Source organism: Triturus cristatus, chromosome 1_2 (assembly GCF_964204655.1).
Source record: "Triturus cristatus chromosome 1_2, aTriCri1.1, whole genome shotgun sequence".
NCBI lineage: Eukaryota > Metazoa > Chordata > Amphibia > Caudata > Salamandridae > Triturus > Triturus cristatus.
The window spans coordinates 1,055,812,612-1,055,825,983 of NC_140580.1; the positions used below are offsets into that span (position 1 = coordinate 1,055,812,612).

The window sequence follows — 13,372 nt, forward strand, 5'->3', positions numbered from 1 at the left end:
GAAAAAAAATAAATTACCAAATTCTAATAAATGAAATACTTCACTGAATGTTTGCGGTGCCACATTATCTCCTCGTAAGTCTTCCTCGCCACCAGAGTTACGAAGTGAGCTTTAGCTCCACACCAGAACCCTCCAAAGCAAATTAGCATCCCATGCCTCCCATCCCTCCCCAACATGGCCAACCACCATCACCCCAGACCCAGTATAAGGGTGGGTCGACCCACCTCACTTCCTGTTTGTTTTATTCTGCGCTGCAGATTCTACAGAGCGTGTGGAAGTATCTGGTAAGTGGGGGCGCCCTGGGGAAGAGGCCCTGCATGAGCGGGCTCATGCCCTGGGTCCCCCCCCCCATCTTGTGGCTCTCAGACCTCGCTCTGTTCTCTTTCTTGCAGTCCTGCTCTAGCGGGCTCTGGCGGTAGCAGGCCCCTCTGTGTTTTTTCAGCCCTGCACTAGCGGGCTATCCTGTTTGGTTTGCCGTCTCTGTTTTGTGGCTGGGACACGTGCTACTTGCAGAGTTTGAGTCATGCACACCTTTCCCGGGTCCCTCTGTGTTCGCAGGCGGTCTGTTGGGGCCTGGGGTTTTGCCAGAGAATGCAGTCTGCACAGTTAATTATGTAATGCAGATCACCAAATTTTGGCGGATTCACTGTTTATGGTGCACTGTTCGTTTTATAGGAGGACAGTTCCTGCAAGCACACCAAAGCACAATGATAAATTCCTCCTGTGTTTGGGCAAAGTAATTCTATTTCTTCTTCTTCAATCCAACCGATCTAGCCTTTGCTTCAATCAATCTAATCTAGTCAACACTGTTTCGTCAGGCATCGTTTCGCCTTGACTGCCTCAGGTCTAGAACATATGTACAATCATACTAAAAGAGAGTGGTCCTCTGGGCAAATAGGTATTTAACCTAATACATTAGTGTGTCACCCAAATGAGGGGTACAACAATAACAACAACCTGTGTGTTCAAAGTAGTGACAAAATACCAAAGTTTGTGAGCGGACATCCTCCACGTAGAGATGTTCCTGACAGTTGAGTGTAACAAATAAAGCAGATAATTAAAATGTGATTTTTATGTTCTCGTTTACTTTGAAAACATAAGATCATTTTTAAAGAATACCATTATTTTTAAAGATGCATTAAAACCATGGTGCATATCAAGGAGCACAGCACTGAAGCTTAGTATTTAGGGAGGGTCACACATTTCATGCAGTTAGTAATCTGAAAGTGTTGAATAAACAGCCCATTCCATTAGCTTTATATTTAAGTAGGAACACACCTTATATTCTGTCAGGAAGTAAGAGGTCATACAAGTCATCTATATTCAGTATCTTCTATGTTCAATCTGAAGCTACTGCATTATAAGCATAGGGAGTAAAAATAGTCAAGCATTATTAGTAAGGAATATAGTCAAGAGTTTCAACTTTAGACTAAGCAGGTGTCTTGCAAATTACACATTCTAACAAGGTGGATGTTATAATCTATAAGGAGGGCTAAGAAGTCTTATTTCATATATTAAATGTGTGTATTTTAAATTAACTATAGATTTTAAGTATCCCCGCCTGGTGTTATGTAGGCGTTTGATTGATGAAATATATATCAATTATGCCAAAGGCTCATGCCTTCAAAATGCAAGGTCAATAAGTGTACAAAGAGTACTTTGTATTCTATGTTCAATTCTTGGTCTACAGTTTTATTACAAGCATAATCAATCCCTTATTGTAGTAACATGCTTACATTTCTTTATCCATGCATGAACTAGTCAAGTACAGTATTCAAGTTCTGGTAATTGCGCCTAAAACACCGACATAGTACAAGTTACGTCTAGCCAGTCTACATGTTATGTTTTGTTATGTTATGGTATGTTATGTTATACATTTATTTTTATAGCGCACGGCTACTCCAAAGGAGTGTCCCGGCGCTTTATCAAGGCAGCTCAGGATAAAAACATAACACCATACAGCGAGCAACTGAAACGGAAATAACAAAGATACTAAAGGTTAAAAAGCCAGGTCTTCAGGCTCTTCCTAAAGTGAAGCAGATTGGTAGAGGACCGTAGGGCCAAAGGGAGGGTGTTCCACAACTGAGGAAATATGATACATAAATCACATACCAGTATAATTTTCATATTATTAATAATGTTTCTTCGGAAATAATTGTGTGGTAGAAGTGGAGATAAGGTATAGACTGAAAGTAACTTACCCCATCTATAAGTCCTGCACAAGGGTACGACTGTTGAGAAGACCCTGGACCAGGGAACAACAATGGCAAATGGATGCCAGCTGAAAGGAGAAGCCACTTGATGACCTCCAAGTATGGACCTAGGACTTTGACTCCAGCTGACTTCCAGAACTAGGATCACGCCAGAGTTTGCCCTCTTATGCCCTCTGAGGACCAGTTCGGGAGAGAGGACCTGCTGTAGTGAGCCTGAATGGTTCCACTGGTACTTCTATGGACTGGCCCTGGACTCCACTGCCACCCGGGCACCCTTAAGACACCAGAAGGCTCTAGGGCCTGGGGAGTCCAGCATGCAGGTTGTATTGTTCGCTGGTGGCAGAGGAGATGCAGAAGCACCAGCAGACGCTGCTCACCAAGAGCCAAGTAGAAGACTAGTTTGGCGCACCAAGCTCTAAAAAAAAAACATCTCTCTACAGAGGGCGGGAAGTCTGAAGAAAACTGTCCTGAAGACTAGGGCTAGCCACCAGGAGCAAAACAAGCCATGGATAAATCAACTCCATGGGGCCAGGGATATCCTGCCTTAAAGATCTGCCTTTTTAACATAAGAAAAACAAGCGAGCTAGAGTGTAGCACTCTGCTCGAGTTTTAGCAAATACTCCAGGGGTAGGTCAGTGCATCTTTATTTATGAGTCCCTTGGGGGGTGTGTTGGTCTCCCTGTCCATACTAACCACTGCCCCCAGCCCCCCATCTTACCAGAGTCCCTGGCAACACAAAAACTGAAGTTGGGCCTGCAAATGTCATCAGTGATGTCATTTGAGAAGTCATCAGTGATGTCACTGGCCATGTCATGAGTGATGTAATATGTGAGGTCAGAGGCAGGGCATTGTGGGGGTGCGAGTTATAGTTAACTCAGGTAACTATAACAGCTGAATTTCTCTGGTTTTGAATGAGTAAAATCTGATCCTAACTATAACGTCCCTGTAACCTTTGTTTTTTTAATTCTATTTGCTAACTATAACATCCTTGTAACCTTCGGTTCTTTCAGTGAATTTCTATGGTTTTTTAAATGCTAATACCTATCTATAACATCCCTGTAACCTTTGGGTTTTTTGTGAATTTTCGAGGTTTTTTTAACTAGCAATCACTTTTGCTGAGTGGTGGAGAAAGGGGTCTGGGCCTTTGACCAGTTCTTAGGAATTCCGCTGTGTAGGCCTTACAGGAGCTCCCAGGAGGGCTTCTTGGCCCCCAAGGTCCCTCTGGAAGAAAGGGAACTTTATCCCCCAACTAGTGGTGCACCAGAAGGCACGTTTGCAGAGTGATGGAGAAAGGGGGCGTGGCCTCTGACAACTTCTCAGCAATCCTGTTGTGTGGGACTTACTGGAGGTAACAGGAGGGGTAGTTGGCCCCCAAGGGCATCCATAGGGGCCAACTACCCAAGTCTCATACAACTGGATCTGATAGCAGGACAGGCCCCCTTTCTCCACCACTCTGCAAACGTGCCTCCTGGCGCACCACTATTTGGGGGGTTAAAACCCCTTGGCTCTTGAGGGTCCTTGGGAGCCAACTAGCCCTCCTGTTACCTCCAGTATGTCCCACACAGCCTGATTGCTGAGAGGTGGTCAGAGGCCACACGTCCTTACTCCACCACTCTGCAAACGTGCCACCTGGCTCACTGCTGCTTGGATGATTAAGTCCACTTTGGTCCTTAGACCCTCAGGAGGCAAAGGGACCTAATCTCCCCACCAGCAGTACGCTGGAGGCACGTTTGCAGAGTGGTGGAGAAAGGGGCATGGCCAGAGACCACCTCTCAGCAATCCCACTGTGTGGGGCTTACTAGAGGTAAAGGTAGGCTAGTGCACCCCTAAGCACCCTCAGCAGTGAAGGGGACATCATCCCCCAACGAAGAGCACATCTGGAGGTGCGTTTGCAGAGTAGTGGAGAAAGGGGACAGGGCATCTGGCGAGTTGCTGACTTCAGATTTCTTTTTGTTTGAGGAAGGGGGATATGTGGCACCCCTTCCCGTGACTCTTTTGGGCCCTGGGAACCCCATCCTCCGGGACCTGACCCATTATTACATCTTTTTTATTAAATGAAGAAGAAGTGGGGCCTCGCAGCCCTCTCACATTTGGAAAATAGCCCGGGGAAGGTGGTGGCCCCCTGGGGCAGCAGATGGGCGCGTGCCTTCCCTCATTTTAGTATACCAGCCCTGGGGAAGTGGTGGTCCCCGGGGCTGCATGGGAGGGCCCAGAGCCCCCCCCCACATCTTATTGAAATATAGCCCCGGGGAGGTGGCGGTACCCCGGGGCTGCAGTGGGACCACGTGGCCTCCCAGAATTTCACAGCATACAGTCAGACACTTGTCTTGTAACTTGCCACATCTATAGAAATAAGGGTTGTGTTACATGGTTGGAGGTTTGGGTGTGTTTGTTATCTTGCATAAAATGTGCTTTTTAGGTTGATTATAGATACTCACAGTGTAGAATAGATCTAACAGCCACTTTCCTTACAATTTTACCCTGACTCCATTATATTGCAATAAGGTATGTTAGAAAATAGTCTTCTGTGAGCAGCTGTAAGATATTAACTTGACGATGGAAACACTTAAACAATCATTATGACAGGTCAATTCATTTTGATGGGCATAGGAACAGTAATTCCAGGACAGGGAAATATCATGCATTAATCCATGGCAATCCTAATCAAGACCTTAAAATCTAATTTCCTCTCCTACTCTAAACAGATGTGGTAATACCGCACCTGAGATTACTGATCGCACTGGCTTTGGTTTTAGCAAAGTGCCTTATTTCTGTATCATTTCAATTGCTGCACTTCCGAATGAGGATCACACCATTTTTTTTTTTTAATGGGCTTATACTGTCCGGTACTGAGTACTGGCACTTTTTTATTTTGGGAGGGAGAGTACCGGCACTTCTCAAGAGAAATGCTATACTTTTAATTGGAGAGTACCGGCACTTCTCAGAAACAAGCAGGTACTCTACTACAGAGTACTTGCACTTCTATTTTTCCATTTCAAGAACTGGATCACACAGTTCTGCAGCACAATTCCCATGTTTTATGGGTTTGAGACTTGGAATATTTGTGTTTTTTTACATGCATGAATTCTGCCAGGTAATCCTTACAGGGAAGAAACGTTCACGCTCTTTAATTACTACTATACACAGAATGCCAATTCAGGTGCAGAAACCATTTTCACCTAAATTGTGATTCTTATGATTCCTGTAAAACGGCTCCAATAACTGAAATAGAAAAGATCCTTCTGCAAATTCATATTTACATACATATATGCATACATTTAGTTTCCCATGCCAATATTTTCTATGTCTTTTTCACTTAAAATATTTTTTTTTACTCAAAAGAAAAAAATATAATGTCATTGTTAATATTTATTCGACAAAGTTATTGCCTCTTTCATACCTTGCAAAACAAAATTCCGCCTAACACTTACTAACCATCTCTGTAACAGGTAATGCCAAGATTCAACATTATGTGGGAAGTTACAGGAGCAATGTACACATATGAACAGATATGACTTCTTAGGAATTTACACTTGAATATCCAGTTTTAAAGTGCAGGCCATATGGGCAAAGGATGTAACACTTTTCATAGGATTAGAATATGTTCCATGGTTATTTCTTGTTATGACCTGCAGTTCTCTCTTGCCAAAACGAAAAGTAATACAAAACATCGTATATTAAATGTCCAGATGTTTTGGATGTTGTCCAACAAAGTAAAGAAATCCGACTCTAACAAAATCATTCAACTTTGTGTATGTCTTCATCACTGTCGCTTTCTGTCTCCTTGCCCCACTATTGTTTCTTACCCCCTTTGACTCCCTTTCCTTAGGTGTGATGTCAACCTACGCCATGTGTGTTCGATACGACGGCATCGAAGTGGACGACTCACAGTGCGATGCTCTCACCCGTCCTGAGCCAGTCCACGAGTTCTGCGCTGGGAGGGAATGTCAGCCAAGGTACACACGCGGCGGCCATTTTACAAACTCGCCTCTAGAGGCCCGAGGGCTGCAGTCCAGACACTGCTGAGACTGCATTCCAGCTGAAGCCACCACCTGCGCTCCGCTTCAAAAATGCTCTGTTTTCATTTTCAAGAATGCTAGAGCGAACAATTTTTTTGCTAATTCAAATAGAGGATTTTGTCATTTCTGCACATCATAAATGCCAAATTGTCTAATTCCAATTATTGGTTGTGTAAACTGCGGCATATTCTTACTCATTGCCCTCTCGCTAAGCATCTCTCAACGTTTTGTTATAAGAACTTTTATTTGGCAAGTGTACTGTCTCCTCTGATACAACTTTTTCACATTTTGAAGTTTTTGTCTTAAGTTTGTCTCATTAGCTCTTTCCCGCCAGCCTGGTAGTTTATTCCATGCACATTTTGGAAAACTTTATTGAGCAGGGAAATATAGTTAGTTTAAACTCCTAACGGTAATAATCGGCTATTTGGTGTTGAGAAATTTGGATACATTTAGCTATAACTAGTAATACAACATATATAAATCTGGTTCACGTTTCTGATCATTGACTACTCAAAGCAACATTCATACCTGCCTGTGCCTGTGCCTGCAACCAGGTGATCTAAAACAATTCCTCTGTCTTTTATTTTATTTTTACCTGTGTTTGTACCTCGCAAGAAGCTGCCCCTATATGCACTATTCTGTCTGCCGCACTGGGGTAATCACCAGTGATTGAAATAGTTTTCGCATGAAGCCTTAAATACTCACCGAACCTTGTTTGATCTTGCATACGTTTCAAATAAATCACCCGTAATTATTGTGTGCTTATTATATTGCTGTCCGGGTTTGAATCACAATGCAAAATTATGACATTAATCTTACATAAGGATATACCAAAATCATACTCTATTTATCTGTCTTTTGTCATATTCCATTCCAAGCTTCAGTGCAAGCACTTGCTCCAATACCCATGTGTGATACTCAAATGATGGCATACTCTGAGGTTAAGGATAAACTTTCAGTTTAGAAAGAAGTATTTTGGGGGGATATGGGAATCCCTGGTGAGATGTGAATATGTCAAGAATAAAATGCCAAAGCTGATATTGAATACTTGTGGATGATAGTCAGAATGCCCACTTTGTGACAATATAAGTAGCGAAATTGGAAAACTAGCATTTGTGGGGAGGATTACCCGTATGTTGTGTTGGTCCTGCCGAGAATTACCCAGATGTGGAGAATTACTGGGTGTTGCATCTCTACACCAATACAAGTCGTAATACAAGTGGCAAGAGGTACCTCTGAGGTGGGTGATATGTCAGACGGATACCCCATGTGTGGCATTGGTGTAGAGGATAGATGGGATGTCCAGAGTTGTCATAATTTGATGTTTCCAGCTTTCGTAGCATGGGAATATAATGCCAGGTTTGCCACATGTGTGAGGATGACACAAATGCTTCATTCTTGAAACCAGTACAATGAGTATGCCAAACATGGAGGATGTCCTGGGGTGCCATTATTTAAACTCTTGTCTCAGATGTACCCAGAGTAAAATACCCTTTGTATGGGAATCATTGTGTTTGGAAGAGTATTCATTTGTTTAGGGGAGGGGGGTGGGGGTTGTATAGCTCTAAATGATCTCATAAAATATGTGTCGGTGATGGAGGAATTTACTTTGATGTGTCTGAATCTGCTTAGCAAAGCATTGATGTTAGTTAATGGAAGTAAATGATCACACCTGCTACCCATAGCTTGACATTTTTTACCCCTTGCATTGCCATTTCTACCTTGGGTCGTGAGTATCATGGCCTCCACTACAAACAGCAGGTGGTTGAGGAGTTAAGGATGGAACAAGGGGTGAACCCTGAGATGTCCTCATTGTACAAATACTTGATGATTTCAATTGTTCTAAGCCTGACTTTGATGATTTCAATTGTTCTAAGCCTGACCTTGATGATTTCAATTGTTCTAAGCCTGACCTTGATGATTTCAATTGTTCTAAGCCTGACCTTTAACTGAACACAAACGTTTTCCAGTTTTAAAAGTAATTCTGCTGGTCACGGCTCTATTCAGTGGGGCATTAAGTTCAGGCAGCACAGTCTTGCACCTTGATAGATTTGCCCCTCGTTGTGTTTTGATTTCACTGGGCTCAGTGGACTGTACTCGAGTTGCTGGATTCTAGGGGCTGTATCCCACTGTGACAATCCCTAGAAAGGGTATGCGAGGACTAGTATTGCTGGAACGCGTAGTGCATGGGTGGCTGTACAGTAATAAAGAGGATGTGCTGAGTGGTTTATGAATCTGGGTCGAGGCTCCAGATGTAGCATAAATGGTATGGGTTCCCTCTTAAGGCACTTTTGAAAAGGGCACTACAAATTTAATATAGAAAGCGATCCAGAGGTGATTGATCAATGATGATGGAACCAAGTGGTGTATCGGGGATTCCATGGGGCCTGGTGGCTCCAATGTCCACTGATTGCATATTAAATTAGAGCCACAATAAGAGTATGACCCCTAAGGACCATTGGCCCTAGACCCACTATACTAAGTGTTCCCTTGATGAAATGGGAACACAAGCATCATCTCTGACTTGTGTCTTGTACACTTCCCCAGAAGGCATTTTTGTTGCAGAGGCAATAAGTAGAACGTGGCAAACACTGGCAAAGCCAAGCTGTTTGGCTTGTGTTTTGTTGTCCTGACTGTAACATTAAAAAAAAAGTGTGGTGCAGGCAAATCCCAAAAACAAAAAAGATCCTATTGCTTTCTGTACACAAAACATTTATGTTGAAAAAAATGTAATATGTTATGATTCACTGTTTCATCTGTGTTGTAAAATAGTTCCTTGTGCATTTTTAATGTTAGCACTCCCGTAAGTGGAATGATACACCAAACTCACAACACAATGTGGTAAAATAGAAATATTCTTCTGCGCAGAAGTACATACCCCTCTATGTATATTTTAAGTAAATGATAACAATGGGTCTTCAGACAACTGCATTGTAGATCCAGACCTAAAATGATCACAGTCTTTTAAAAAAGTGTTCTGTATTGCAGAATCTTTGGACAAGATGTACCTTTGCAAAATCAGTATAAATTACTCTATGCGACCAAAGAATCGGCTTCTCTTTCTAAATGATGACACAAAAGAGCTAAAGTCTTAGGACTAAAGACCTGCTTTTGAGAAAAGTGATTGTACCTAATACTCCAAAAAGCAGTGGGAGTGCAGTTTTGCCCAAGGTATAGTTACCGCTAGAGGATTCTCCCTATGCCTCTGTTGCCGTACCTGCCAAAACATCGTACACCTCTAAACAAGCTAACCAATAAGTATTAGGCACTGTGTAAATACATGTGGTGGCTACAAGTTGTTCTTTGCCTCAGGTTTCAGTGTGTATTTTCTCTCCCTTGTGGATCTTGCAGGTGGGAGACCAGCAGCTGGAGTGAGTGCTCCCGGACTTGTGGTGAGGGGTATCAGTTGCGCATTGTCCGTTGCTGGAAGATGATCTCGCCTGGGTTTGACAGCTCAGTGTACAGTGACCTCTGTGAGGCGGCAGACATAACCAAGCCAGATGAGCGCAAAACCTGCACTAACCCAGCCTGTGGGCCACAGTGGGAAATGTCGGAGTGGTCGGAGGTTAGTCCTGCCATTACTCCCTTTGAACTAGGCTTTATTTCCAGCATGATCTCTTTCATCTGTGTATTTGACTAATCACATGATTTTATGTTTGGACAGTAAAATGTTCCTATCTCATTTCGCCTGGAATCCCTCCTACCATGGGAGCGGAGAAAAAGCCATCAAATGCAGGTCTGAATCTGCTGTAGGAGGAACTGCTTTGGTGGCGAAACACCATTGTACATAACTTGGTAGAGATTCCACTACCAAATATGGTCATGGGAAATGTACCCAGAAACTGAGCCTAGGGGTAACAAATCTGTATCTATAAAGCCAAGGTTCCTAAAATGATGGGGTGTTTACTAAAATGTTAATAACACTGTACTTAGGTTGAGTTAAAGTTTTCAAACTTATATCAGGCGAGTCACACTGGGGTGTAGACTGGGTAAAGTCTCACCTTAGGCCAATCTCCGTAATCCCATTGACTTTAACAGAATCACCCACAAATAGGTTTTTCCCAAACCAGGGTTTATCCCATTCTCTACATTGCATAGGGGAGACCCCTCTACCCTTGTATCCCACAAATGTAAGCCATGATCACTTGCTTGACTCGCTCAGTCAGATCTCAGATAGTCATTCAGAAGCCCCTTCTTTTAAAGGTCACAGCCCCGTTCCAGTTTTTTTTCTTATATGGCACTCTCCACCTTCTTGCTGCCTCACACACTCTGCATCTATCTTTCCACCAGCCAGCTTCCCTTTCTAGCATAATGCATGCAACCCCAGTCTGAATAAATGCGCTTCCCACCTGCACAAAGCCAAAATCATTCAGTTCGATGCAGTAAAGTAAGAGAGGGAAGGCGGTGAGACGGAATGGGAGAAGAAAAGAGGAGAGCAGGTAAGGTGACAAGAAGAGACTCCCAGATGCTGTATAATTCTACCAGCTCCATGCAAGTTATTAGTAAGGGTGGGCGTAGTTCGCGAAGTAGCACTTCGCGAAGCTACGCAAAGTGAAGTTCGCACTACGCGAGCTACGCGTAGCACTTCGCGAACTGCGAAGTAACATGTTCGCACTGTGCAAGATGTTGTTTTCAATGATTGCACAGTGCGGACAAGCAACCGGCACTGTGCAATCATTGAAAATGGCATCTTGCACAGTGCGAGCTGTAGTTTTCTGCTGCTCGAGTAGATTTTTACTCGAGCTGCAGCTTTCTCAACGCGAACTGGTAGTTTCTCATCGCGAGCGGTCGCGAGCATACGCGACCCCTCGCAATGAGAAACCTGACCTTCTCGCGTTGGGAATCTCGCCGGGAGGTTTATTTTCCATGCTCGCGATCGCGAACAAGGAAAAAGTCTCGCCAGGATGTCATTTTGCTTGCTCGCGGTCGCCAACTTGACGTTGAGGACCGCGAGCAAGCAAAAAATGACCGCAGCACTACGCAACACTACGCTACGCGTGTTCGCACTGTGCTACGTGCAGTTCGCGTAGCGCGAAGTAGCGCGAACTTCGCAAACTACGCGAGCGTAGCGTAGTGCTTCGCCCAGGCCTAGTTATTAGTAAGTCTTGGTCAGAGTTGCATCAGCAGGTTCTGTGGAATCTGAAGGAGTGTCGATGAGGGAAGGGTACATATGATATAAAAACTAAAGAAGATTCTGGCAGATCATCAAATCTATCTATTCATTTGGTTATGTGTGTTATCTAAAAAGAGCTTAATTTAAAATCTCTTCTATAAATCAGTGTGCTGAGCATGGGTATTAAAGAATCTTGTATCTTCAGGTAGCAGTTTCCAGTCCCTATGAGGTAGCCCAGGAGGTTGAGTGCCTGCGGAAGGTATCTGTGTGTAACATGCAAGATTTTGGTTCTAATTCCAGTAATAGTAGGTTAAAGCTGCAAATGTCGAATATTACGACATTAGACAACCATTACCATTAAATTTTTTATAGTGATCGCAGGCTAACAAGAACAGTATTATAGTTTAACACTGTGGAGCAAAACAAAACGGTTGTTCATCACTTCTCATATTTTAAATACTGCATATATCGCCTTCATTTAATGAGGTCACACTCTTGTATTTTCTTCTATGCCTTGTCCACATCTGTTTGATGCTCATATCTTTTGTGCTACATACTTTTCCTCCACTGCGTCTCTGTGAGCTTTCCTGGGCCAGTATTGCATAAGGGATGCATCTATCTGGCAATTGTAATAATGCAGTGGACAATTGAATACAAATAGCAGTTTAGGGTGACTTGAGGATCGCTTTCCTTTCCAGTGAGATTAACGTAGGGTGTATCCCCTAAACAGTGCATTAGGATACAGTTATTTGTTAAATTATGATTTTTATTTCAATTTTATGAATTTTACTGATGTCTCCTCCAATGTAGTCTCCTCAGTGATGTCAAAGTGGATAAAAGACCAAACTGATATTGCTTACTGTGATGTCAAGTCATAAGCAATAGATCATACGTTTGGGGTCACACTTCTCCCTTTCTACCCAGTGCAAGAAAAATCAAAGATCCAGCTCAGCATGACCCTTCACCACTTTGGGTCCCCTGGGGCAGTAGCTACACTCTGCCTGTGTTCCAAGCATCTGGACACACCTGTTATGTTATCAATTGTACCTGAGCGGGGCATGGGGCTGAAACAAACGTATCATATTACTCCACTTCATCTGGGACACAATATTACACTTATGAGATTGCATTCAATTCAATTTATTGCCATTTTATTCTCCATCTGCTTTTTAAAGTTCTAGTTATTAGGTGTTTAAATGATGTCAAGTGGGATGAGACCTTATCCACCTTATGGGCCGTTAATATCCTGCTATTTGCTGCTGTGGGGCTTGGGGATGGAAAAGGGTGGAAACTTGAGAAAGAAAACAAGTTCTTGCCTCACAGACCCTTGAAGCCCGGGGTAGGAAGATAAGCCCACAGTGTGCTGATAGGACTAGATTTCGGTAATGTAGGTTCCAAATCTATCCCGTTTAAAAACTGTCTAATCAGTGTGATGCCTCAGGAACATGGCCCGCTGCTCATTACTGGAGCTCAAGGATGTGCACTCCAGCCACAGCACTACTAGGTGAGAGGTTTCTTGACCACCACAACTCACTAGAGACTCAGTGTGCAGCACTCATCTCTGTTCCCAAAGGTGGCAGTAGAGAGGATCCCAAATAAAACATTTTTGATTGCGTCTTTGCTTCTGTGAACATGTAGCTGGCATCTTTGTCAATCGAACTCACAGAAGCAACCGTGCTGTAGGCCAAAATTAGGTTTGATCCCCTCAGGGCTTTTGAGGCCTTGATATGTTCAATTTCGGTTCTTGAATTGGGTCTGTAACCAAGCCCAAGAGTATGTGTTTTCTTTTCTTCTAACTTTTTTGTAGCTGGTGACAGTGGAGTCTATTCACAAAGGCATTTTGAGTACATAAAGTAGTATTCATGTAGTCCTCTCTTACTGTGATTTGACCCATAACATCTAAAATAGAAACTCATTGGGAATAATCAGGGATTATTCATAAAATAATTAGTGCAAATAGAACAGAGCAGCTTCAAAGGCTCCCTAACAGAATAACATTGTTTGAAATAAAAATTATATTCAGGAAG

General features: G+C 43.1%; 1 protein-coding gene across 1 annotated transcript in view; it reads left to right on the forward strand.

Annotated features, from left to right (window-relative positions):
* The window catches only part of ADAMTSL2 (ADAMTS like 2), a 238,272-nt gene that overhangs the window by 147,296 nt on the left and 77,604 nt on the right, over positions 1–13,372 (forward strand). The window contains exons 13-14 of the mRNA XM_085612518.1: positions 6,043–6,169; positions 9,584–9,797. Of these exons, the coding sequence (XP_085468644.1) occupies positions 6,043–6,169; positions 9,584–9,797 (341 nt within the window). The remainder of the gene's footprint in view (positions 1–6,042; positions 6,170–9,583; positions 9,798–13,372) is intronic.